Source organism: Pelecanus crispus, chromosome 9 (genome assembly GCF_030463565.1).
Source record: "Pelecanus crispus isolate bPelCri1 chromosome 9, bPelCri1.pri, whole genome shotgun sequence".
Lineage (NCBI taxonomy): Eukaryota > Metazoa > Chordata > Aves > Pelecaniformes > Pelecanidae > Pelecanus > Pelecanus crispus.
Window position 1 is genome coordinate 24,672,019 of NC_134651.1, and position 26,414 is coordinate 24,698,432.

The 26,414-nt window shown below is 47.5% G+C and overlaps 1 protein-coding gene across 1 annotated transcript; it reads right to left on the reverse strand.

Annotated features, from left to right (window-relative positions):
- Positions 1 to 10,638: 10,638 nt before the first annotated feature.
- On the reverse strand, positions 10,639 to 11,588 carry LOC142594319 (transcription cofactor HES-6-like). Its single transcript, XM_075716960.1, has 4 exons — positions 11,508 to 11,588; positions 11,351 to 11,437; positions 11,183 to 11,264; positions 10,639 to 11,098 (listed from the first exon to the last, which is right to left on the reverse strand). Exons 1-4 carry the CDS (start codon positions 11,586 to 11,588, stop codon positions 10,674 to 10,676), a joined length of 675 nt encoding a protein of 224 aa, XP_075573075.1. The 3' UTR covers positions 10,639 to 10,673.
- Between the last annotated feature and the right edge of the window lie 14,826 nt (positions 11,589 to 26,414).

Consider the following 26,414-nt stretch of genomic DNA (forward strand, 5'->3'; position numbering starts at 1 on the left):
TAAAGAACTAGGAAATTCGTCTTCTGTTGTCTTTAGTTATGCATATACAAAAAGATGGTTACCAAACTACTTCGAATGGAGGCTCCTAAAGCTTTGGATGTAGTCAGGCAGTGTATTTAATATTCTTTTAATAATAATTACCTTGCATTACATGAGCAGTGAATTTAAATGAGATCAACTACAAAGACCTGATTATGAAAGCACTTATGCACAACATTGTTTTATTAGTCCTACCAGTCCACTTAAGATCCCTTCTCTGTATGTAGTCTGCCATTATGAGATGATGTTTAAGTCTTAAATTTAAGAATAGAATTTTCAGGTATTTCTGGTTGGGATTTTTGAGGAAAATCTGTTTGGTGTAGGGGTTTTTTGGTGTGGTTTTGTGGTTTTTTGGGTTTTTTTTAAAGATTGTCTGATAGTCTATTAGCCAATATTAGCAAAATAAAGGTATCTATATTCTAATCTGAGCAAACTGTTTATAGTCTTGAATCGATTTCACAGCAGAATGATTGAACCAGACTGCATACTGTAAATGGTTTTACAGATTTCACTTACTGACAGAATTAGTTTGATGAAGTGATATATGACTGCCTTTGTCACCTAATCTAGTGTTCATAGGCCTGTGAAGTTTATGGTGTTAACTTTTACTCATTACACTGACAACAGTGGCTTTACAGGTAGAGTCTTTTTGAATGTATTTGACAAGATCAAAGGGTCCAAATGCTCAGGAAGTTGTTGAACAGTGATGCTGCCCACAGTGCCTTCTGAGGGGACAAACTGAAGTAATGCAGAGGAAGGTCGGGATATCTCGGCCACCGTAATGTAAATCCTCCGTGTGTCTGAATGAGCTGGCAGTGAATTAGGTCCAGGAAGCGCAGCAGTGCGATCCAATGTGTTTTAAGAAATGTCTATAAATGGAGATGGTATTTATCACCTAGTTGATTTATACACTCTAACTTGCTTATTCAAGCATTTCCAAAGAAGACTTTTAAACCTTTCAGATATAAAATTTAATTTTCAATTGAGAGGAGGCCGTGAGGGAGAGAGAAATCTGTATTATTTGTTCTGCAGGAGTGTTCCGAGGAGTATGGATGCTAACAGCCTTCCCCAAACTTCACAGACTTTATCAATGCATGTAGTAGTGACTTGAAGCTGATTGCCAAAACTTACTGTGAGTAAATTGCTGTAATTAAATGTATCCACAGCCTTCCAAGCATTGTGTGTTGCCATACCTCTAAGCCTCTTAGATAAGACTGGGGTTGAACTGTGACACCTGGGCTATATATAGAAGATGACAGTTTGCTGCTCTGGAAACATTTGGGTGGTTGTACTCTGGTTTGTGACTTTCATGAAAGAATTGGAGGAAGAGGATAATAACACCATTCCAAAGGGCACTGCCTCTTCTTTGAAATTGCTTAACACTACCTTTTTAAAAATAGTTTTATCAACGGCAAACCACAATTTTATCTTTCTCTGGGCGAGATGTAGAGGTTCCTTGTCAGAGAGAGAATTTGAGAAAGAGATGAAGACAAATGTCTCTTGAGTCATGTGGATATTTGGACCTTTAGGAACAGTTTAGTTGAATGGAGATGGGGAGCTGCTAAAATACAGACACAAAAGGAAGGCGCAGGATTAAATCTGTGTTCATCCATGAGCTGTGACCATAACAAATGAGAAAGTTGTCAAAACGGGGAAAGCTGGAATTGCCCTGTGTCTAGACAAAAAGATGGGAAAAAAAAAAAAAAAAATTGAGGAGGAGAGAGAAAAGTGATGTTTAGAGATTTTGGCAAAAGCAGCTGCAGAACCCAACCCCACGAAGGGCTGTTTTCACCTGGGTTCTCTGCTAAGTTATATTCCCAAATTGTCAGAGTCTCGGTACAGGTCTGAACTCTAAGGTAACATTTAGAGACTGAGACAAATCAAAATTATGTGCCCAGACACTTCAGATTTTGGTGTCTTTGAAAACTGAACCCCAAATAAGTAATTGGGCCACTTGAATCTGTCTATGGCTTTATTCAGAGCAATGTATAAAATAACTTTGTCTAAACAGTTTCTTAATATTAAATGTTCTTAATATTAAATGTTCTCTAAAAACAAAACCAGTAAGTACAAAACATGTAAAAAAATGATACTCTTTTGTTTCAGGGGAAGGACAGGGGAAGTGGAAGCCCTTCCGCTTTTGAAGGTATGTGTTTTTTATTTCTCACTGCTCAGATGCCATGGTTACAAGTGCTACGGAAAACAAACCAGTGGTACCAGGTAGGCTCCCCTGCTATTTTCCAGCAGTCCCGATTTCTCTGCTTATTAGTGGGATTCTAACAGGACATGGAGCGAGGCTGAACGCTGATGCATTTCAGCAACAGAAAGGAACAGATGTCAAAATCTTCTAATTTGGGCGAGAGTGCCAAATCCTCCCCGTTACATTGTAGGATTCTGCTACATTTCTAGGGGGAATGTAATTTGAGCAACAGTTTTGTTTTGGTTTTTCATTGACAAGAAATGAAGGAGAGGTGAAGGCAACGCACTTAACTGGAGACTTCCCCACAAATTGATAGGTTTTCCCAGAAGTGGTGAAACGAACTGGGATCCACAGCTAAATCCCTTACTTCTTGCTTGGCCAACCATTGCTGTTTTCTTGTGGCAAAGACCTGTTTGTTACAGGTGATTGAATGTGTTGAATGACTATGTAGTGACTGTCTGTATATGCTGTATTGTGCAAGTAGCTAACAGAAGGATTGCCGGACTGAAGAGTCCACCTGTTTGTGTATACAAGATTTAAAAGTACTTGGCGTGGCATCTAATGTATTCAAGGAGGGAGGTAATAATTGAGAATTCCCTTGGTATTGCCAGCACTGTGGGGATCCATTTCCCCAAAGCAGGCAGGCAGTGTGCTTGGAAGCATGCTATCTGGGAGCAAAAGGGGAAGAACAAAAAAAACCACAACCAAACCAAACAATGCTTGAATGCATGTAACTTTCTTCTTTCCTGATCTGCTTATTTTACATGACACTGATTACATTTGTTTGCATATTTCATTTCCCATCTGGCCTGTGTCATTTACATCTACTACTTTTACATGCATGTGTGTGGCTGAGTCAGAGTGGCCATTGCTAGGCTGGCCAAGGAGAACTTGTCTCTGAAGTGTCCGGGGATGGATGGGACTTACGAAATCTGTTTGGGTGACCAAGTAAAGCAGGAAGATAGAGCATATGCATCTGTCATTCACCCTGGCTACATCAACACTTGCTATTTATGCAAAACCTTAGTGTTTCACCCAATACCTGAGTCTCATAATATTTTAGTCATAGGAGACTTCAGAACATAAATTTTGAGGAGGTTTTTTTTCAGCTGAATTGGCCAGCTAGGTGATGAAAACCCTACCTTGAGAGACATGTGACCAGTCCTTCATTAATGTAATTCTGGAGTTAAATTGAAACCGCATGAATAGAGAATGGAGGGGGGAGTGCCCGGCAGCAGACTCCTCCGTCCTAGGAAACAGAGAAGCCTTTGCTTGCTTTGAGTGTACTTACTTGGATTTCATGTATAATACAAATTAAAGCACAAGAAACTGTTGGCTACATTCAACAGCAGTCACTCCTGTGACTGGCAGCAAGAGCCTTGATTTCAGGGAAGACTTGGCAGTTTTGAGAGATGAGGAAATGCTCTGGCCTTATAGATTCATTCTCCCTCTTAGACTAAGTAAGAGTTCTTCACTGTAGTCCCCTTCCCTCTTTCCTCTGGCAAATAAGAAAGCTTTTTCATCAGCTCCTTCACAGCATTTCTCCCCTTGTATCTGTGCTGTAAAATGATTGACTCCAACAGCTGTAAATTGGTGCATAACTGTAACTGTGCCACAAAAGACACAGGCAAGTTGTTGGCAAATTCTCTTTTTATCTCCTCTTTTCCCCTCAAAAACCCTGAGATAATATTTCTCTCTTCTTTGTGAAGCCTTGCTAGAACTGTACGAGAGCAAAATGTTATTGGTTGTCATTATAACGACTGGCACATCAGTACAATAATTTTTTTGGTGCATCTTTTAAACTCTAAAAAAAAAAAAAAAATTCCCAAGGTGTTAAAGCAAGCAGATAGATATTACTACTTGTCCTCCCTGGAAATGCAACCAATAGACCTTCTAGCAAAAAGCTGAGAGGTAAGAATCTGGTTGGTGTCTTGTTTATTTTTTTTAAAATGGGTTCAGGGAGTAGGTTGTAATTTCACGAATAGAGGAGTGGTGCTTCTGGGAAGGAATGGGGGTGGGAACAGACTCCTAAGTAAGCACAGAGCATCAGGATCTTGGGTTTTTGCATTGTATTTTAAAGACTCCCTTTGTCACTGGAGTTTTCTAGCCTTGGAGCGACGCTCTCGTTCAGTGCTGGCTGAAAGGATGTGAATCATTTTTCCTGCTTCCTGCAGCAATTGAAAGTTCAGTCTGTGCTGACACAGACCGTTGACAGCCAGCGTGGTCACTGCTAAGCAGCCAAGCGCTGCTGATAACACACCGCAGCAGAAAAGCAGCTGTGTAGACCTCTTGGTTGGCTTGGTTGTCCCTGTTGTCCACATGACAGTGCTGCTCTGGGCAGCTGCTTCTGTGCATACAAACAGGGCACATAAGGTATGATGTGGGAGTAATTGTGGTCTTTGGGTCTTATAACCCTCTTTTTGAGACCAAGTACATTCAGGAAGTTTTCTAGATTATGTGTCACTTCATACAAAACTTTCTGGGAACTAGAGGACATCCTGGGCGCTCTGTACTGGCATCCTAAAGCTCCCAGGAGCACATTGTTGCTTGTTTGGAGGTTGCTGTCACGGACTTCTTTGGAAACTTGTGTTGTCTTAGTAAGAAACTGCTGGCTCGGTGGAGGGGTTAATGAGTGGGGAGCTTGCAGCTGCTGTGAGAGTAGCAGCTACTCAGTAGAGATTGGCTCCAGAATCCTAGATTTTGCTAAGAAGCTGTGTACTCCCTCTGCCTGGATGAAGGGATTCAATTACACTTGTTTTCTGACCAGCTCATCTGCTCATGTGAAGGATAGAAAGAACCTGGACAAGGCTTATATGCGTGTAACGTCGTCTTGGACTCCTGGTACTCTGCAGGCATCTGCTGAGGGTCTGCTGAGTGGCAAAGTGAATCTGTGTATGTTTTTTTGAAAGGGGGCAGCGTGTAGGTAGATACCACCCGTGTTGGGGGTCAGCTGTGAGTAACGAAGACACCCTTGTTTTATGAAGGCTGGTCATATACACCAACCAGCATTTGCAGGCCCAAAGGAGGCAAATTCGCTAGAAACTTGTGTGATCCAGGCCTTGGCGAGGCATATGGGTGCTGTGAACAGCCTCTCTGAGTTGGTGGAACAGCTTGATGGTGCTGATAATGGAGTTGATGTCTCCTCTGTTCCCCCCCCCCCCCCCCGAATCTGTTGAACACCAATTGCAAAGGCTGTTGCATGGTGAGAGTAGAAGGGATTTTATAGTGACTTTGCTTAGCACAGGTTGGTTCTGGTGAACTCAGTGTAGGGAGAATGAAATTCTGAAGTTTTGCTAGTGTGCCTCTCGGTCACAAATGGTCCAAACCCCAAAACACAGCGAGGGGGGGCCACTAAAAGCTGAAACCCATTTTGAAACATGTAGCTGAGCAGATATGCAGGTTCCATGTGATGCCCAGTAATTTCCCTTTCCCCTCAATGGGCACATCATTTTAAGGATACTTTTAAAGTGTGCCTCTTTGGTGGTGATTTTAAATTAGGCTGCTTTACTTTGTACTTAAATGGTCTAGTATCTTTGCAGAGTTCAGCTGAGGGAGACTGAATCTGGGCAATTCCTGAAGCTATCTGCAAACGTATGTTTGAAGATGCCCTAGGTCTGCACTTTTCCAGATGCAAAGGAAAAACTACTCACCATGCTTTCATCCTGTATTTTAGCCTGAGGTCAATGTGAAAACTAAAAAACCACAAATTGAGGTAATTTTATACTGAAGAAATCTAAGGCCAGAAGGGATCAGCTAATATAATTTCTTGTATGTTGCTGTTTTACTAAGTAGTTTTTGTTTGTAACCAAAGCAACTTGTCTTTGCTTCTGCAAAGATACTCTTTCTCACTTGACCTGATGACATTAAGAGAAAGGAAATTCATGGCTTCTTCCAGTGTCTAATTTCAATCTTTTTCCTTCTCATTTCAAACAGCTTGGACCCACTATCTAGCTCTTGGCATTTAAGGCTCTAGTTTATTGGATTAAAAGACCTTTTGAACCCATGACTTCCTCAGCTGGTAAATGAGCAATATAACATATGTAAAATATAACGTGAGTATAATATAACATATGCAGTATAACTAATCAAATCACTCTCAATCATCATCATCTTTAACTAAATTAAGCTTAAAGTCTCTTGCTGTAAGGTGTATTTTCATGTTTGAATGTTTTCTGCTCCAGCTTTGTTTTTTTTTTTTTTAACCTTCTTAAAATGCAGTGCAATGAATTGCACTTGCTGAAAACAATAATGAAATGCTAATGTTGTATAGGGAGCTAAAAATGCCGTAGAAGGAGAGAGACTATTTTTTTTTCCCCCCTTTTCTTTTTCTTTAGCTCAGCTCATGCAGAAGCCTGAGACGCTTAAAGAGCACAGTTTTGTGACAGTATCCTTTTAGATGACTATGGGCTCAGGAAGTCTCTATAAGAAAGAGTATAAATGCAACTTGGAACCAGGGATCTCATGCAAGGAAATGAAAATATGTCTTAGGAAGCAGAGGAAGGATAGTCTTCTGGTTAAGCCAGCCAGATTGGTGGATTGGTTTGATCCTTGAGTTTTCCATGTGCTTCCTGCATGACTTTGTTCAAACCATTATGCCCATCTGTGGAGCAAGAAGATGTTCTCTCCTGGGTCTCATCCATACTGGCTTGTGTGTTTCTGTGGTCCAAGTGAGCATGGCCCAAGCTGTGGCTGGTGGGCCAAACACAGCAGGGGACATGCTGTTTGGCCCAGTTGTTTTCATCAGTGGGGAGAAGGAAGAATTGCTTGGGCAAAAGTCTTTGTGTGTTCCAAAAGCTGAACACCAAATTCGTAAATCCCATGTGTCTGCACCCATGTCCCTGCAGGGCAGAGGAGCAGTTAGGGCTGGAGACCTCCTTCTGTATGGGTGCGCGTGTGTGCACATAGCTGATGCTTGGAGATGCGGCCATAAATTGGGGAACCCTCAAACTGGGCTCTAACAGCCAGAGATGTCAAGACTGGATGGCTCCTTGGGGATTTTATCTGTGGAGAGTTTACCATAATGCGGCAAGTCCTGCCAGCTGACCTGGTCTAACAAGGAGCAGTTTTCCCTGCAACAGGTGTGAGTGACTGACATGCAAAGAGAGGGGAAAATGAGCCCTTCTTTCTATTATTCTTCAACTGCATATCAAACGAGAGCCCTCCTGTTTAGTGTGCTGCTCCTCTCTCCTTTTACAAGGCGGTGCGCTGTCAGATCAGATAGTCTGTTTGTATTACTTTGGAATGGAAAAGAATAAAGGCAGTTTCTATAAAGAAGGACTTGAAAAGGCTTCACTGCTTTTTCATCAGAGCTGCTGGAAACCTTCCTTTGCCCCCACTGCCCCTTCCCCAGTCCCACCCCTGAAATGCTCACCTCTTCCTGCCTTTGTCAGGGAAGTGTCAGATTTGACACCTTTGCAGTAAGGTACAGAAATGCAAATGGAGAGATCCAGCAACACCTAATCAGAGGATGTAAACTTTCCGTGAACCTAATTTGTGGATTTAAAAAAAAAAAAAAAAAAAAGGCCTTATTGCTAACACATTTCTAAAATGCTTTTGACACTTTTTAAAAAACTCCTAATAGGACTGCTTTGACCTGCCTTTTTCTTTTCAGCTAATACAGGACTGAGAAGCGCACAGGGGAGAGGCCTGTTTTCCCTCTGCTGTGGCTCTTCCTAAGCATCCTGGCTTTGGGAGAGCAGGTGGCTGCGGCCAGCAAGCTTGCAGCCCCTCGGTCTGTTTCCCTCAGCAGCAGCGGGGATGGGACGTGCCCAGGTCTCCAGCCGTGGTGGCAGATGCGCAGGGAGCTGAGGGGGCCCACCAGCCTGCGCCAACCGGTTATCCCAGGTCTGGGAAGTGCAACAATATACTCAGGAATGGGAAAGGGAGCAGGTAAAGAGGGGAGGCCAGCTTCAGCTCTGGTTCTCCAGGGCCAATACAGGGGAAGTTAAGCAGCATGTCTGCGGTGCTGCTTAACAGAGATGACTCTGCTGCTACCCCCACCGATCGACTGCTGAACCAAAGCTGGCACTTTTATGTTGACTCTTGGCTGTGTTTCTGTCACTGAAGTGTCAGGATTTGCACTTGCTTTCACAGGAGTGCTACAGAAGAGCCCTAACCCGGGGTCTTTCATCTCATGGAAATGAAGGCAAGCTGAGCTGCCTCCGGTGTTCCCGCTGCAGCGGAGGGGTTGAAGCGGCCGTGCCAGCCCGGGAAGGGCCCTGGATGTCACACCTGAAGACAGCCAGCTCAGGCAAGTGGCTGCAGCCTAATGCTGCTGCGTGTGTGCTGTTGTGAGCCGCAGGCTGGGCTGGGGCTGCTGTTGTCATGTTAAGGAAACAGGCTGTGGCTTCACCTCCCTCTTGAGAGCACCTTACAGAAAGCGGCGTTTCCTACATGTTAAAAGCAGCTCTGTCTTATGAGGGTAACATACTGCAACGTGTACTGTGTGAACTGCCCTTGGTGATTACAGCAAGGTATTGTAATCTGGGCTAATTAAGCAGAAGTGGAGAGTGAAGAATCAAACACTATGTGATACCTAGGGGAAGCAGTTTTTTAAAAAGTAAATCTAGCCTTATGCTGGGGCTAGAGAGGTGCAGGCTCAGTCCAAGAGGTCATCTTGTGTGCAGGGTGTTACTTTTAGTGCAAGTGTCCCAGGCTCCTCCTTCATTTACACTTCAAAACTCTAACCTCCCTCCCTAAAGCAGAAAGGTCACTACAGAAGCTCTCACCTCCCTCTGCTGAGCTGGTTTTTGCCCTTCTCCCCTCAGTTCAAAGGGAATTTAGCACAAAAGGGGACGAGAAGAACCAAACACATCTGATGGCCGTCTTTGAATAAGAACACCCACCTCAGGTAACATAAAGAAAATTACAAAGGAGAGGTCTTACTAGTATCTTAGTTTCCATTTTTATTATTCCATAGGGTTGTTAACAAAAGAAAGTTACATGTCTAGTCCCTTGGTAGTTAGGTTGCTTCCTTTCTTGCTTGTTCTATGTTTGGGAACTTCCATGTATTAAGCAACTTTACAATCCTTTTTGTTTTTCCCTTTACAATGACAGCTCTCTGAAAGGTATTATCACAGCATAAATAACCTGGCATCTCCCAAAAGTAGGAACAGGGGGAGGTGTCAAGCCTCATGTACAAGAATGCCAAGGGTGGCCCCCGCCAGCCCCCTAGAAACATTTTTTTTTTTAATTAAAGAATACTTTCCAAATCCATTGCACACTCTATTCAACTCTGCATTTAAGAGGAAAAAAAAAAAACAACCCACTCCAAACAAACAAAACAAACAAAAAACCAAAACCCCTCTGAAGTCATGTCCCAGGACAGGATTTGCCTAGCACTTCTGAAGTTAGGACTGTAGATGTATGAGCAACACCTTCCAAGTAGCGTAGGTTTGAGACCAGCATCCAGGTAAACTGGCCCAGAAATCTGTGGCCTAAGATCAACTCTACACCAGTATGACCTTCCTCACTGCAATAACTTAAGTGTCTTCTAGAATTAAACAAAAGAAAACATTTGAATTCCAATACTTGAGCTAACAATGCTTTGTACAAGAATTAAGTGCTTAATTACCAGCATTGTTTCCACAACATATACATACTTTTGTTAACAGTTAACAATAGGGAACTGTATTTTTAATTTTTTAAACTCGTTAGAAGTGCATCATACTCCACAATACATGCAATCAGTTGTGAATTCAGTATTTTTTTATTAAAGATTAAAAATAAAAAACATTTGACACCCTAATATACATAAAGTCACAATAAACTCAAGTGTGCTAAAAGCAAAATGTGCATAAAGACACGCATTTCTAAAAGGCTCCCTGCCACCAATATCTTTTAAATGTTCATCTAATTCCAACAGGTTTCTAGTTTTCTCTTCCTTCACTGAAGGCGAGACTCTAGACTGCTACTGAGTACAGATGCTAACCACACCAATCCCTTTCAGGGATCTCTGCTATCACTAGAACACTTAAAACTGTGCATGCAGACTTATCTGAGCTTCTCATGGCGTTAACCATCATGACTTAAAATGCGCAAGGGCTTTTTCTTAAGAGAAAAAGGTAGTGATATTTGGGCCACTTATAAGGGCCAAGAGAAAGAGATAGGGTTATAAAATAACTGCTGTGTATCCACCAAAGAGCTTTGCTACTAAAAGCCAACTCCCTCCTTCCCCCACCCCCCCAACCTCTCATAAAAACAACCCCTAAAGTTACAAAATGCCACACACACACACGCACACATACACACGGATGAAATGTTAACACATTTAGCTATTAGCCTGTCAGCACGTGACAGAGTAAGAGTGCCATTGATGCAGTCCCGAAACGCAGCGATGCCAGGCGCGCGCACGCACGCGAGGCCGCAGCGGAGCGCGGGGCCCGGCTGCTCTCCCCGCTAGGTAGGTCTGCGTCGACTCCTGCGCGCTCCTCTGTTACCAGGGTCTCCACATGGATTTGGGTAAGCTAGGCGAAGGCAGGCCCCGCGTCCGGGAAGCGTCCAGTCCGTCGGTGGAGGTCTGGCCAGGCTCGGCCTCCGCCTCGTCCGAGTCGGAGCAGGTCTCTTCGCTGGGAGAGGGCGAGGGTGCCAAGGCAGGGAGAGTCAGGCCCAGGGAGGCCGGGGCCAGCGCCTCGCCGCCGGGCCAGGGGCCGAGGGCGGGATCTGCCAAAACGTCCGCGATCAAGTCCGGGAAGCCGCCCTCGTTGAGGGGCATGGACTCCAGCAGGTGGTTGAGCAGCTCGGCGGCCGTGGTGGCGTCGATGCCGGGGCAGCTGGAGACGAAGGTGTGCACCTCGTGCATGCACTGGATGTAGCCGGCGGCGAAGCGCTCGCTGGCCTCGCGGTGCAGCCGCCCGCCCTCTGCGCCGCGGGAGACAGAGAAGGCGGCGGCGTGAGGCGCGGGCCGGGCCGGGCCGGCCCCGCCGCCGCCCCGCCGGCACTCACCGAGGGAGCGGCGCTCCAGCACGGCCTGCACCCGCCGCACCGTCAGCTCCAGCACCTCCGCGTTCTCCAGCTTCGCCTGAAACTGAGCCGGGGCGCCGCGGCCGTCAGCGCGGCCCCGGCCCCCGCCGCCCGCAGCGGCCCGGGCCCCGCCCCGCCGCCTCGCCTCACCTCGCCGTCGGCCAGCAGCAGCCGCAGCTCCTGCAGGCTCTCGTTGATCCGCGCCCGGCGCTTCTTCTCCACCAGCGGCTTCCTCGTCTGCGGGGACAACAGCGCCGTCAGCCCGCCGCCCGCCCGGCCCCGCCCGCCCGCCGCCCCTGCCGCTCACCTTCCTGCCGGCCCTGGCCTCCGCGCAGTCCCCGTCCCCCCGCGGCGGGCGGCCCTTGCCGGGCCGGAAGGAGGGCGCCATGGCGCGGCCCGGCGCACCCGCGCTCCCCGCTCCGCTCCGCTCCCCTCCGGCGGCTCCGCTCCCCGCCCCGCGCCGCCCTACTTATACCCTCTCATTTGCATGTCAATGAGCCCATTGGCCGCGCCGCGCGGGCACCCGCCGGAGCGTTGGCCGAACGGGCCAATGGAAGGCGGGTGCTTTGTCTGCGGCGGGGCGGGGCGGGCCGGAGGGGGGCGCGCGCCGCCGGAGCTGTGGTTGCCGTCGGCCGCCGCGCTGCCCGCCGGCCCCCGCCGGCATTGTTGGCCCGGCCCGGTGCGGGCCCGGCTCCGCCGCGTGGGCCGGCCGTTCCTTCGCGCCCCGGGGCTTCTCACGGCCTGGGCGGCAGCGCGGAGGCCGGCAGGGCCCGGGGTGCTGGGGCAGGGAGCCGGGCCCCCTGCCTGCAGCGCAGCAGCTCCTAGTGCGGCCTCAAAGCGCTGGGGTGCATCGGTCACCTCCAAAAAAAACCGCCCTCAAGCCCCCAACCCTCCGCCACCTACGTGTTCAAAGCCTTGGAAAATGGGCGCGGGTCTGTTACCAGCCGGAGAGCGCGCGGGAGGCCTCAATGGCCCTCGCTGCCGGCAGCGCGTGTGGTCGCACCTGCGGGCAGGCGCGGCTGGGCACCGACGACAGCCTGGGCGTGAAGGAGGCCAATTCATCCCTGCGAGGGAAACCGGCGGGGTCTGAGCGCGCGCGGCCGACGGTGGGTGCGCGCCTTTTGTCCTGCTCCCATCCAAATGGATGGGGAGGCTTTTAACGTTGGGCCTTCTCACGACCGGGCGGGGTTTGGGTGCCAGCCCCGGGGCAGCGCGCTGGTTTCGGGCCGCGTGGCGGGGCCGCGTTAGCACCGCGGCCGTTCTCCGGCGGTTGGCCGAGACGGGGCTGCGTGGCCCTTTCCCAGCCCCGGGGGCACTGCTCGCCTGCCTGGCGGCCATGCGGAGCTGCGCCCCGAATGCTCGGTGCCGTCCCTGGGCGCGTCGCAGCCCTCCGCCCCCCTTGGCTGAAAGAGCGGGGCAGGCCAGCTTTGTGTGGGTAACTTGATGCTGATGACAGTTGGCAGCTGCAGTTCCCCCAGCAGACTGAGGCAAATAAAAGCATTAGGGCTCGTCCCCGAGGAGAGCGACAGGTGTTCGCTCCCACTCCTTTGTTTCCCTCCTTTTATTCTCCTCGCTAATGCATGTCATATTTTTACCACCCGGGGAAACGGGAGACGCATCCCCCGCTCGAATCGGCGTTGCCGGCGCAGAGCCGCACGCTCGCCTCCCTGTACGTGTCCAGCATGGCCCCCCTCCCGCTCCGGCACACCCCTGTTCATTTCACCATTGAAAACCTCAGGGAAGACCCTCTGGTTTTGGTGGTGCTGAGGTTTTCCTTGCTGAAGGTCCGGCGTGAGCTGGTGGGCCCACAGCTGTGCAGAGAGCCCTGGGACCCCCAGCTCTATTACTTTTTATTGATCCGAGTCTGTAGGTTGGTGTCTGACTTGTCCCGCGTGGTCCAGCGGGTAATGGCATGTGCACTGAGAAAGGCCGGGGTAGCTCTTAGTCAGTCCCGCTATTACTTAATGCCGCTTTTCATCTTCAAAGCGCCGTATAAACACCCGTGCCTGCAATATGCTAATCCGTGTATGATAAAAGAGCAAACCGGGATAGAGATGTTCAGCACTGTTTTCTCACGACCATCACAGGGGAACGCATCAGAGAGAAAGCCGGCACATGGGATATCTTGGCTGGAGACCTAAGCTCAGACCACTCTGCTTTTTGTATCGCAATGGACAGGAGATTTCATTTTCAGAAAGGTGCTTCCGTTATGTTTCTTCCTTGTATTTTAAAGCAATGATGCTTGGATTTTGGCAAAAAGTTTGCTCTGTAGGTGACGCATTTTATTGCACCAGAGCAGGACAGAGTGGGATGTACCTGGGGCTGCATGGCTAAATCTGTCCTTCCGCCCCGATGCACCCAATGCTCCATGTATGCAATGTGGAAACTAGCTCATCCTTTTCATTGATACCACTAAAGCAGACTAAGTAGAAATGCTGTTTAGGCCAGTCCAAGTACGTAACATTTTTGTCTCTAAGCAAGTAGAGACACCTATGACTGCAGTTTGTGTATAGTTTATTCATAGTTAGCCTAAAAGGGAAGGAAAAAAGATAATTGTATGGGTGCAAACTACAGTGAAGTAATGGGTGTCATGATTTTGAAGGAGCCATCTTTGTTCTGAACCAAAACTGGGCATGTAAGGTCAGCAGACGTGTATAAAAACACACAAATACACACGCACACGTTTATAAAATGTGCAGTAACACACTGAATGTGTGTAATCACATGGTAAAAGATGAACTCCAGGAGTCCATGAGCTTGTTTTCTCTTCAGAGAAAGCTTAGCTTTTCCTAGCATATGTAATCAGAGATGCTCAAACAGTGGGTTTTACACTGGTGTAAATTCTGCTGATTTGCACAAGAAACCGCTGTGGCTGCAGATGCAGTCCCCAAGTCTGTCAGGCCTCTTTACTGCCGTTGTCTGTATCGGTTGTGTTTCAGAGCTAACTTGGGTTCGAGATGCTGCAGCATTAATCTGGGAAAATGTGAAGTGAAGGAGCTCCCAAATTCACCTCAGTTGTGGTTCAGATGCGTCAGGACTCGGGTGATGGAACACGGATGGCTGCTGAACAGCAATGATTTCTCACAGGCCTCAGATCTGCATGTTTTGGAGCAGTGAGGAGCCGCAGGTGCAGGGTGAGGACTTCTGGATGCACAAGAGGAGGAGACTCCAGCAGCAGGCTAGCAAAGCTTGGGCAAGAATGGCCAGAGACAGTCAGCCATGACTATAACATCCAGTTTCTGTTCTGACTTGGTGGGTACTGACAGCAAGGTATTTTACACATTGCTAGCTCTTGCTTTGCAGCATGTCTTTTTGTATTGTCTTTGGAAAGTTGCAGGTCAAGTAAGTTGACAAATGCTGGAGCCGTTTGTGCTGGACGTTAAAAATGTATGTGCCATAAATATCAAGGCATTACTAGAGCTGCTGTTCTGGAGGAAGAAGTCACTGCAGGCTATCTGCTCTAGCCCACAGGGATAATGTGACATTTTTGTGCCACTTTAAGCAAGCTCTGTCACGTCAGGTGAAGCGATTCATGATAACCTCATGCATTTTAATGGAAATGTCAACTGCAATCTAGTAAAAGCAAATGTTCCTCAGATACCTTGTCTTACACCTCAGTGCTTGCCCATGCATGGTGGTTCCTGAAGGGGCTTTTGGTAAACCCATCGACTTAGCCATATCGTTCTTTCCAGGTTAAACTCATCCTGCTGTCTGCTGATGGGGAGGCGTACAGGCACAGCTTTCTTCTGCATGGAGGGTGGGAGTTTAACCTTTGCTAGAGCAGGGACCTGTGTCCTGCCAGAGGCTGGCGCCCCCACATATGATTAAAATTACAGTTTAGCCGAGGAGCAGCATGGTTTTAGCAGAGATAATGGGATCAGTGTCTTGCTGCATGTGTTTTCCTGCAAGCCCATGCATAGAGCAGTATATTGTGGCATATAATAACAGGTTTTCATTCTTTGTAGATCATGTATGATCACTAATGCAGCTGTGGTGACAGTGGCAAAGGCAACTGTGGGAGACAATCCAGCAGCCTCAGCTACTTGCCATGTGTTTTGGAGGCCCAGGTAAGTAGCAAATCCGCATGAGGTGGGCGAGTCTGCCACATAATGCTTCACACACTTCTGTTTGAGCTGTCAGGTGCATTTGAAAGGTCTCCGGCTCCCAGAAGAATATCCACAGAGACATAATGCAATTCTGAAAAGTTTTAAAAACTCTACAGGCAAGTGTGCTGCCATCCGTGTTCTTGGGCTTGAGTCACCCAGGCTCTCCATGGATAATATAATCAGAGCAGAGGATAAAGACATGATGAGCATGGACAAGGTCCATTGGAAATGCTTGAGTAGTTTCTTTCATAAATAGTATAACATCTGTTGTCGTTGGAGGCACAAGTTCCTGTCAAAGAGACACGTCACCCTTATAAATATTAATGGTGCATATAAATGGTGGTGGGTGTGAACTGTGGTGGATGTTAGGTTAATGGATGAATTCCTCCTTAGGCATCAGTTTGCTGTCATCATACTTATTTCTACACTAACAAATACAAACTGTTTAGGTGGCAGAGCAAGCAAAGAGCTATCTTCCCCCTCCTCCTCTCCCTGGGGTCCCTTCACAAATGAAATGTGTACTGTAATTAGTCTCCTGCCTTGTCTCTGATGAAAATTAGTCCCGCTCGCAGAACCGAGGTGGAGGGGAGCATGCCTGGAACTGGAAGACTTGAGGGCTGTGGGTGATAAATGAAGAGAATGAGGAAGGCTGTTCAGAGAAGTTCGCAGCATTTTCCATCAGCCTGATCCTAGTTGCCCTTAGTGCTATCTATTTCTCTGCTGTTAAAAGTGAATGTTTAAGAAAAAATATCAGGTTGAATATCACCACCGAGCTGCTCTTGAACTTGAATCTGTTTGTTACCGCAAATTGTGTTTGCTGCCTTGAGCGCTGAGTTTCTGTTGCCCCTTTCAAAAACCATAAGGCTTTTCCTATCCTTTTTTATTTATCAGCAGACTTGGCAGCAGCGCTTGCGTTCATCAGCTGGGGCACAGAAGAACAGTTCATGCCAGCCACAACGCTAATGAGCAGCATTCAAAAGGGTCTTATGTCCATTCACTGAAGAGCCCCAAGACTGCGTTTGCTGCCTGTGAAGGCTCGGGTTCCCCTTTGACTGAGAGGATGGGCCCTGCTTTCTGCCATTTCAAAGGTACTTGTGGTGATATTCAAATGCAACAAATGGTGGGGTGCTGTGCTGAGCAAGTAGAGAGGACAGCAGAGCCTCTCCCTATGGGTGAGTGATGGATGGGTGTTGTGCACTGTGGGGCTCCCCCCAGCAAAACCCTGTGTGCCACTTTTATTGTGGCATTCTTGCCCCTCAACCTGTTGGGCTCCAGTAGAGATATGTCTACACTCATACGTCATTGCAAACTGCTTAAACTCGTACCATTTAGCCTGTGGTCCGTTGTCAGTGACTGTGACAGGGTCCTGTGTCTTGTGAGGCTAGAGAGACCATTGCTTGGTCACATTTTGTGTTTGTGGAAGTTATTTCAGGGAGGTGAGAATAACCATCTGAAACAAGTACAGAGGGTTTTTTTTCAGTTAGATTAAAAAAAATTAATCTGACTGTGGTGCTTCAGGGAGCAGTTTTGTGGTGTTTCCAGGGAAGCCTCTTGTATTTGATTTCTCTAATATTTTTGGTATTTGAAAGTTATCCTAATTATGGGGCTGACTTCATCGTTGGCTTTATCCTATCTTTGTAATAGTGATACGTGTATCACTGGTCCTCCTCTGCAAGATATTTTTATTAGTTCCTAAATGACTTGCAGGCATCCTCGTTAAAGTACATTTTCTTCAGAGAAGGTGCTGAATCTGTTAAACACAATCCTGTCTAAGGCTGACAGCTTTTTTTAAGCGTGTGCCCTTCAGAGCATATTTCTTCTGACATGCAGTGTGTGGCCTGGGTAACTCCCGGTCTGTACCTCTGGCAATGACACTCCAAGTTTGTTGACAGGACACAGGTTTTATTTTTATCAGATTAACATGTACATAATCAGGCTCTGAACTTTGCCTCTGTGTGTTTTGTGAAATGCTCTAGAAAATGCCTGGTTTCATAGTCTCTCATGGGTTTGCATTCGCATTGCAAATTACATATCTGTAGGTGGGGGAAAACCCCCTGTGCTCTCAGAGGGATGTTTGTGAGATCCTTTTTAGCAATGACAGAATATAATTTATGGTCAGTTTTGATAAACACTGGTCTTTTCTAAATGAAAATGAGAAATATTTTACAGGCAGAGACCAATCCCCTTTACTTGAGAGTCCTGGCACCCATTTTGGTAAGTTGTGTTTTGTATAAATACTGGGTTTGACCCTATTGCAAGAGATACCTCAAATTGCACAGATGTGTTTCCTGGAGGTATCCATGGACAACCTGGGACATGACCACAGTAACAGATATTTGTGGATCTTCTCTTAACTGTGCCATGCTCTCACTCTGGGCTGGTTGTTTTTCAAAGGAGGTGATACTTTATAGCCCAGACTCCTTTTAATGCTATGGAAGAAGACCCTTCTGAGGACTAGGTCTATTGTGTACTATGGAAGAGGATGTCTTTTAACTACTCTAAGTTTAGACTGGATTTTAGCCTTGCCGTCCTGCAAAGCTCATTTACTTGGCATACTGCTCAGCTGATTTATGTTGGTGGTTGAGTCCCTTAATCCACTGCAGAAGCTTCTTACATCTGTTTTGATGAGGAGCCATCATTTAGAGTGATGCTGGAAGGCACTGATATGAGGTAGCGTGAAGGAAGCTTAGCGAGCAGATTTGTAAGAGGTGATGAGTGCTGTCATTCCTTCCTCTCCATATGTGTCTGCCCTTGTTTCTGGAAAAGCCTAGCACACTTTAAGAGGAGCGTAATGTTTCTGAATACTTGGTCTGAGAAATAGAATCATAGAATGCCTTGGGTTGGAAGGGACCTTTAGAGGTCACCTAGCCCAACCTCCCTGCAGTGAGCAGGGACAGCTTTAACCAGATCAGGTTGCTCAGAGCCCCAGCCAACCTGACCTTCAATGTGTCTAGGGATGGGGCCTCTACCACCTCTCTGGGCAACCCGTTCCAGTGTTTCACCACCCTCATTGTAAAAAATTTCTTCCTTATATCCAGTCTAAATCTACCCTCCTTTAGTTTAAAACCATTATTCCTTGTCCTGTCACAACAGGCCTTGCTAAAAAGATTCTCCTCATCTTTCCTATAGGCCCCCTTTAAGTACTGAAAGGCCGCAATAAGGTCTCCTCGCAGCCTTCTCTTCTCCAGGCTGAACAACCCCAACTCTCTCAGCCTGTCCTCGTAGGAGAGGTGCTCCAGCCCTCCGATCATTTTGGTGGCCCTCCCCTGCACCCGCTCCAACAGGTCCATGTCCTTCTTGTGCTGAGGGCCCCAGAGCTGGGCACAGTACTCCAGGTGAGGTCTCACCAGAGCAGAGTAGAGGGGGAGAATCACCTCCCTCGACCTGCTGGCCACGCTTCTGGAACTTCAGCTGAGAAACATAACCGCTACGAGGTGCTTCTTCACAGCTTTCTGATACAGGCAAGGCACAGTTGAACCCAGTCAGCTACAGAACAAGGGGCTGTTGCTGGCTGGAAACACGCTGCCTCAAGTTCAACTGGGAGACCAACACAGAGCTGGCAAGTCAGTCCCAGTAAATGTTGTTTGAGCTACTTGTGGGTGTCAGAAATGGGGTGGAAACAAAAATGTTCAAAGACATTGAAAACTGTGGGTAGACATATTTTCTCCTGAAGGGGCCAGTGAATGTTACCTGCCCGCCTCTCCCATTCCCAAAGGCTCAATGGGTTCCCCGAGGGTCATGAATGTGATGCAGGTTTGCAACGTGCCGAGGAGAACTTAATTCCTCTGCTTGGACAGTCATTTTTCTTCTTTTTTTTTTTTTTCTGATGGGACATAGATATTTGAAGGAGAATGCACAATGACTTCCTGCTGTTTTCTGTGCTGACTTTTGATCATGCGGGGCTGCTCAGTACTTCACTCACCTCTCAGCAGCCATGGGGTGGTTATGGAAGGGACCTTCGGAGGGTTGAAGTGAAGGTGCTGTGCCTCTAAAATCAGTGGAAGATGACTGTTGTTCCCATGATTATGGCTGTGTCAACAGAGCATTGTAGCCAGCTCATGTGACTAGAAACAAATCACATAAGCAAAGCAGCTCAGGAAAGAGCAATGGAATCACGGGAAGTCACGAACATGCAGGGTCATATTTATACTACAGAGGGTGACTTAAAAGCGGAAAAAAATGCTAGTTCATACGATATGATATTTTTTTCTAGAGAATTAAAAATGCTTTATTCTGTTTTGGGGGTTTATGTGGGTTTTTTTAAGCTCTGGAGAAAGGGCAGCGCTATCCTCTGCAGCATGCCTTGTTTTATGGAGCATGTTAGGAAGGGGTTCATTTACTTGATTAATTCAGGATGCAGTTTAGCTGGACTCTGAAATGGCTACTTTACAGAGAAGCCATTTTATTGGCTTCTGGGGATTACTTGATGTTCTCTAAACTCCAGTAAAAATTTCTTAGCACAGCCATAGCTTCAGTATCCTTGCAATTAATAGACAAAGCAAATGCCAAGTTTGCACACATGCACAAATAGGGACTTGTGAACAAAGTGGTAGGACTAGATCCACTAGAGACTAGTGCATGTTGCTGTGTCAAATAAAAATCCCAATGATTTACAGCCTAAAACTGTAATTAGAAGGCAGCTCTGAAAATCAACGTACAAACTGAAAATGCAGGCAGCTTTGGTAGACTGAGTCGCTATTCTTGGTTTCCTTCCCTCCCACCCCTTTCAGAGGTGTGGTATGTGGTCTGCCAGGGCTGCAAGAGAGTAGGGATAGCTTGTCCCCAGAGCTGCTGAGCTGTCTGGATCCCAGCAAGCTCATTTGACAACTGTACAGTCTAAACTGTCTATGGATAAAAGTAGGGGAATGAAAGGTAGGAGTCCAGGCACTTGAAGAGGTGCTTGTCCCTGATTTAGTGTTTGGTGATCAAAGAGCAAGATGTTGGAGAGCAAGGGTTCTGGGGTTGCAGCTGGTGACTTCCTGTGCACATTTGTGTCACAAGAGGCACATGCTGGAGAAGGTGCAGAAGGTGGCCCTTGCTCTAGGTGTTCTATAAAATGCCCCTGGCTTATAGGGATATATAGCACAAACTTTGTTAGGGATGTGGTTTCAGGCCATAGTAGGGAAATCAGTAAAGCTTGACTTTCGAGACACCTCCAGCTTCTGCTCTGCTGGCCATCTGCTCTGATGCCTCCCTTAGCTTTGCTCTTGGAGGCTTTCTGGCATAGCTTTGCTCAACTTCAGGATCTGAGAAGAAATCAACTTGTCAGTCCCACGCCTCCGTGCTGTGTGCCTGGGATCAAACCATTCACCTGCAAGATGCAAGCTCAAGCTGTTGGCCAACGCTAAACCCACAGTTGCCTGGTCTTGAGCGGAGCCCACTTCCTGTCTCTAACACCTGTAATTAGAGACAAGCCCAGAAGGAGAAACAAGACTGATTCCTTGAAGAGCTCATCTGGAGGATCAGGAAGGGCAGAGCAGATGGCTTTGGTGCAAGCTCTGGGGTAGGCTTAAGCTGGGTGGAGTCAACCCTCAGGCTTGACCCTAGATGTCAGTGTAAACAGATCCTCTGGGGACTTTCATTATGGAAAGCATGGGTAAAACTGCAAGTCCTTACCTGTCAGTGCTTGAAATTTAAACAGCCCAGATTGGGTAGGTAGGGCTGAGCTGCTTCCCGCAGCTGCCTGGGAAGAGCATTGGCCTCACCTACACAAGAATGGAGAACTCAGCCCCGGGCACAGCAGGGACCTGCAGTGCAGTGGTTGGAGTGCGTGACTGCTGCAGAGCGAGGGCACCAGTGACCATGGGTGGCAGACTGGCAAGGCTGGACCAAGGCAGTGTAGGATCAAATGTGCCTCTGCTGGGCAGAGGACCAACAGGTCACAGCATCCTCCGGGAGAGAGTCCTCAGAGATGCTGATGCTGTTCCTTATGCAACAAGAAGACGGGCCCTTTGGGGGCCCCAAGATGAGGGCCCTTCTGCTTGCCCCGCTGCCTGCCAGCTTTTCCTTGTTCTGAAGAGCAATAAGCCCAGGAGGGCAGGGGATGACATGTGGTAGTGGTAGATGACTATTGAACATGTTTCTGCCTGGTGCTGTGATTACAGCCCCTGTTCTGGGCATGTCACATGTTGTGGCATCCTGAACTCCTTCAGTTTCTCACCTTTCTTCCTCCCATCTCTCCTGAACAGCTTTGCACCCTCTGGAGCTGGGTCAGATGGATGCATAGAGGTTCTAGTCATGCTCTTCTGCTGCTTTTCCTCAGTCGGCTGAAACTCACATATTCCTTAGTATTCTCTATACTGCCAAAACCATGTGGTGTTTTTTGGGGAAACTCTTCTGGTGATAAATGTAATCCAAAGGGCAGCCAGAAGAAGCTGTCACAAGTTCCTGTTGGCTGTCATGTGAGTTGTGTTTAGCAGGTACGACGAGTGCCAGAGCGTGTGGTTTCCTTCAGTGTCTCCCGCAGCTCTGCTGACACAGTCATCTCTCCAAAAATCCTTCCTGTTTTCTAGGATTTTCTCTTCTAGGAAAAGTTTCTTTGTTATGATGACTATTTTGGTTTTATGTGTTCATTTATTTCTTATGGATTTATATAGAAGAAAAGAGTTGCAAAGAGAAGAGTTGAGCTCCAAAAAGGAACTGAAACATCTGCCGTCTGAGAGTTAAGTCTCTTGAAAGGGAGGTCTAACAAATCCATGTTCTTAGCAAGAAGCTGTCTGCAAATTGTCAGTAGGAGACATTGTATGGGTGTATCTGAAACCCTCCTGACCCCTGGAGCTGATTTAAGGCTTCAGACGGGTGCTCATCCATTCTGGATCTAGACCCACCTTGTAAGGGTGGGCATGCATGGCGCTCATGAGTAGCACTGCTTCCATCAGGATAGGTACTGTCTTTGCTGTCATAGTCTCTTGGTGAGGCCAGTACTGCATCAAGTAGGAGACTTGCTTTCAATTCTTCCTTTCAGGCCAGGCAAATCCACCTCTCGGGACTGTGAAAGCAAGGAGGGAAGGCGAACGTGGGCTGTGGGCTAGGGATTAAGAGAGGGGAACTGTGGTTTTGGGTCTCAACTCCAAGGCTTGGTTTTATTCTGAGTTGTGTTTCCCAGGAAAAGGCTTTATGATGTTTGTGTTCCAGCCCATGTGGGGAGGGCAACTGATTTATTTACTCTAGAGATGTCTGTCTCTTTGTTGTATCAATAAAGTTATTTGCACAGAATTCATCTGAAGGAGGAAGTGATCTTGAAAGCTTCTGGTCTAAATTCCTGCTCCTGCTTCCTGCTCCTTTTCCAAACTGAGCCACTACCTGACGCTCCCCAAGGCTAGGGGGACCCCATCATGGTGTGTGGTAGGTCCCTGGGGAGGGCAGGAGAAACATCAGTCAGTACTTGTAGCAGATTGCCATCCCAGTGTGGCAGTGGAGCCGGGCTGACATCCTGGACCCACACATTTTGCATTTGAGCAGCTTATTGCTAGATGATGGAGCAATGCTCAATGGTTGTATTACTCTTTACTACAAATTACTAAAAGTTCTCTTTTCACCCTAGACTGCCCAGTATTTCACCACAAGACCTTTTCCATGGTTCTGATGGATAGAAATTGCCTGTGTAAGACTACTCAGCATCAGGCTGCTTCTGAGCTCCAGAAATCCTGCATGACGGACTTTGGACAGGACTCTGGTTTTGTGCCAACAGCAAGTGCAGTAATGTCCAGTTCCGAGATCCCGGGGTGAGAAGGGTTGTGAGAACATGGAGGGGGTCTGGTAGGGAACTACCAACATGGTCAGGATCTGGGGGAGATAGGCTTGTTTAATCTGGTCAAGAGGTGGCTGAGGGGCATCTAGCAACATCCCACAACTACTAGAAGAGCAGTAATAGAGTTGGAGTCAGGCTCTTCTCATTAGTGGCAGATAATAAACCAAGGGGCAGTGGCCACACATTGCAGCTTACAAGGTTCAGATCAGATATTAGGAAACCCTCCCTCCCTCCTGGGTGGTTTCTAAGGGTAAGTTAGACAAAGCTACAGTCAACCTGATGTACTGTTGGCAATGGCCCTGCTTCAAGGAGGTTTGAACTAGAGACCTCCACTGGTCCCTTCCAACCAGTATTTCAGTCACTCTGTTCACTCTGGAATGTTGTCAGAGTTTTCAAGGAGAATTTCTGGATCTAAATATCTGGTGGTTTTTGTCTGACACAGTAACCCAGATCTAGATGGAAGCTGTCTGCTCCAGCTTGCTATGGTAGTATGATCTCAGTATGAAGAATATTGGTTTGGGGAGTGGGGTAGATGTGGAAAGGAGTCACTTTTGCCCCCTGACCAGGAGGTAGGTGCGAGGGGAGGGAGCTGTTCTAGCAGCCTGAGGTGGCTGGAATTTCGTTTGAACCCACTACGAATTTTGCAATAGAAGCAAGACAAAGTTTGCTGTGGCAGCAGAAGGCCTCTTCTTGTGTGTGTGCAGCGCTGTGTGCAGGAGGCCCTGGAGCAGTAACAAGCTGCCTCTTTAGCACTTGTGCAGTACAGGTAGCCAGTGAAAGGAGGAGGGGTGACACGGAGCTATCTCCAATTATCTTTTGTGATGTACTGTGTGCCTCCAGGAGAAAGTCTCCTTCCACACTTGCAATCTAGCAAGCTTTTCTGGGAGCGATGAAGCTTGATTCCCCATGGCTTTGTGTCATCTGGTCGGATCTTCTCTCCTTTGTGTCCATACTTTGTTCCTCTGCATCCCAGCAAAAGGTGAACTCCTGTTGCAGGACCTCTCACCTCAGCCCAGATGCCCACATTCATGGAATTTACAGAAACTTCATTTCCTCGTAATTTTTTTCTTCCTCATCCTTTGTTAAATTTAGCTAAAGAAGCCAAACATTACTGGGGGAGGACTGACAGGCTGAGGAGGAGACTGAGGTTTGCAGTGGGATTATTTCCTTAGGAGAGGAGGGGAAAAAAGAGTCCAGGGAACTCAGCAATTTACCCATGTCCTCTTATCTGCAGATCTTGAACTTAATCATCACAAATATGTCATCATTGCTGAAGTCATAATTAAGTTCAGCATTTTACTGTCAGCATAATTGCATTAACCATCTTCCTTTCTTGCTATGTCTTGAAATACAGTCTGTTTTATAGACTCTCTGTCAAGTTATTCAATTTTAATGCAGTTGGAATCAGGTTTTTAAAATGTACCTTGAACACAGTAAATACACTGAGTTCCCAGGGCCTGCCTTGTTTTTGTATATGAATGAGATCAACTGAACAAGCGAAGCGTGAAGATGTCGTGCAGTTGAGCCCCACTGAGCGGCTGCGTACTCAGTGGCACTGAGCCGGCTCCGTGTCCCCTGTCTGTACTGCAAACGGCTGGTGACACTCTAACTTTTCTAGGAAGACCTGTAAAATTTTCACATTTCTCTTTTAAAATCCAGGTTGCCAGAGGAGGCTCGTCCTCTAGTGAATTGCATTCCTTCAGCCTAACTCTTTGAGGAGTTAAAAAGAAAGGGCACCTGCCCTGCAGGGTGCCGCTGAGGATGTCTGGGGGTGGGGTGCGCGTCGTGAGGGGTACCCCCAGGAGAGCCCTCTTGCCCCTTGGCTGCTCATGAGCTGTTCTGGGATGTGGTTTGTCTGGACAGACAGACAACTCCCTCTGCCAGGGTAAGCGGTAGCTCAGCAGGGGGCTTTTCTGGCAAATGCTGTACAGCTCTAATTAGCCTTTGTTTGGCCTCCAGCATTTGTTTGTTTGTTTGTTTGTTTGTTTGTTTTTCTTGCACTGAGTCATGTTACTCCTAAGATACGAGCAACATGTCCAGCCAGCATCCTGAGCTGCCCGTTCCAGACGTTACCCATGTTGTTGCTGATAGAGTCATCCTGTAAAGAAAAGAGGGATAATTCTCATCTGCCCCATTAATGCCTGTCCCCCTTCAAAATCCTTCAGGAATAAAGCTGGGTTTGTAATGTGATTCCCTCTGCTCCCCCCTTTACTACAGAGAGCTACATCTTTGTATGAAACGCACAGAGGAGCTGAGGTGCAGAGAGAAAATCACCTGGTCTGTTTTCCCTCCCCGCATGCCAGGATTGTGAAGAGTAGAGACGTTCTGCTGCTCTGGCTGCTGGACCTCAGGCACCTGAGGAATGATGGTGGCCAGAGAGGCCAGGGAACTGAGGGTGTCTGGAAGGGAGTCATGCACACCACCGGGTCGTTGGGGTGAGGGCAAGAGTGATCACTTCCAGGTTACATCCTTTAGTGACTCAGGAGCTACTGTGCATGCTGTTTCCAAAAGGACTGATAGTCTAAACCTGTGCTTGCTGCAGCATGCAGGGAGGTGAAGCTTAGAGGAGAACACAGCACTGGCCTGCTGCTGGCTGGCCTTATCGCTGTAGTGGGTATTCCAGCACACTGGCTCGCTTTGTGTGATACAGGACCGGGAGGAGTTGCATTGTCTGCCCACGAGCTCTCAAAAATTGCATCTGTTGTTGCAGGAGATGACAAGAGGAAAAGCAAAGCAGAGGTAGCCTGCCCCTTCCAGAGATACGCAGCAGATCATGAACTCAGACTATATCCCCAGATCGTGGGCCATTTGTGAGCCACGTGTTTCTATCAGCCACATCCTGCATCTTATGGGAACTCTCTGGAGATCACACTAAGTAGGTGAACTTTAGAAATGTGACGTGAATTCATTGCTACCCTTATGATCTGATTGAGTGACGCTTTGCTTGCAAGTGTACCAATGATACTTGTGAAACCCTGTCCTCTATCACGGCTTCCTTACTGCTGCATTGTTTTGTTAGAGCACTAAAATTGGATGTCTCCTCTTCTGTCTCGCAGCAGCCGTCTCTTTTGTTGGATGATTTGTCAGCTGCTGTCTGATGTCCATCCTGCCATTCCTTCCCCTCTTCCAAGAGAGCCATTGCATTACAGCGGCAGTCACACCTCTGTGTATACGATGCAATTGATAAATTCCAGTCTGGCTCAAGCAGGAGGCATGGTCCTGAGACAGCGCTTTTGAAGGCCTGCCGTGATCTCTCCCTGCTGGCTGGCTTGGGGGTATGTTCTGCATTAACGCTCCTTGATCTGTCTGCTGGTTTTGACACCATCAACCGGGATGTCCTGGTGGAATGCTCTGAGCA

Excerpts from the sequence above, each read along its gene's own strand:
- LOC142594319 (XM_075716960.1), bottom strand. The coding sequence starts at position 11,588 with ATGGCGCCCTCCTTCCGGCCCGGCAAGGGCCGCCCGCCGCGGGGGGAC. Across the intron at positions 11,438-11,507 it reads AGGCCAGGGCCGGCAGGAAG|ACGAGGAAGCCGCTGGTGGA; the intron begins GTGAGCGGCAGG and ends TTGTCCCCGCAG. Across the intron at positions 11,099-11,182 it reads GCTGGAGCGCCGCTCCCTCG|AGGGCGGGCGGCTGCACCGC; the intron begins GTGAGTGCCGGC and ends CCCGCGGCGCAG.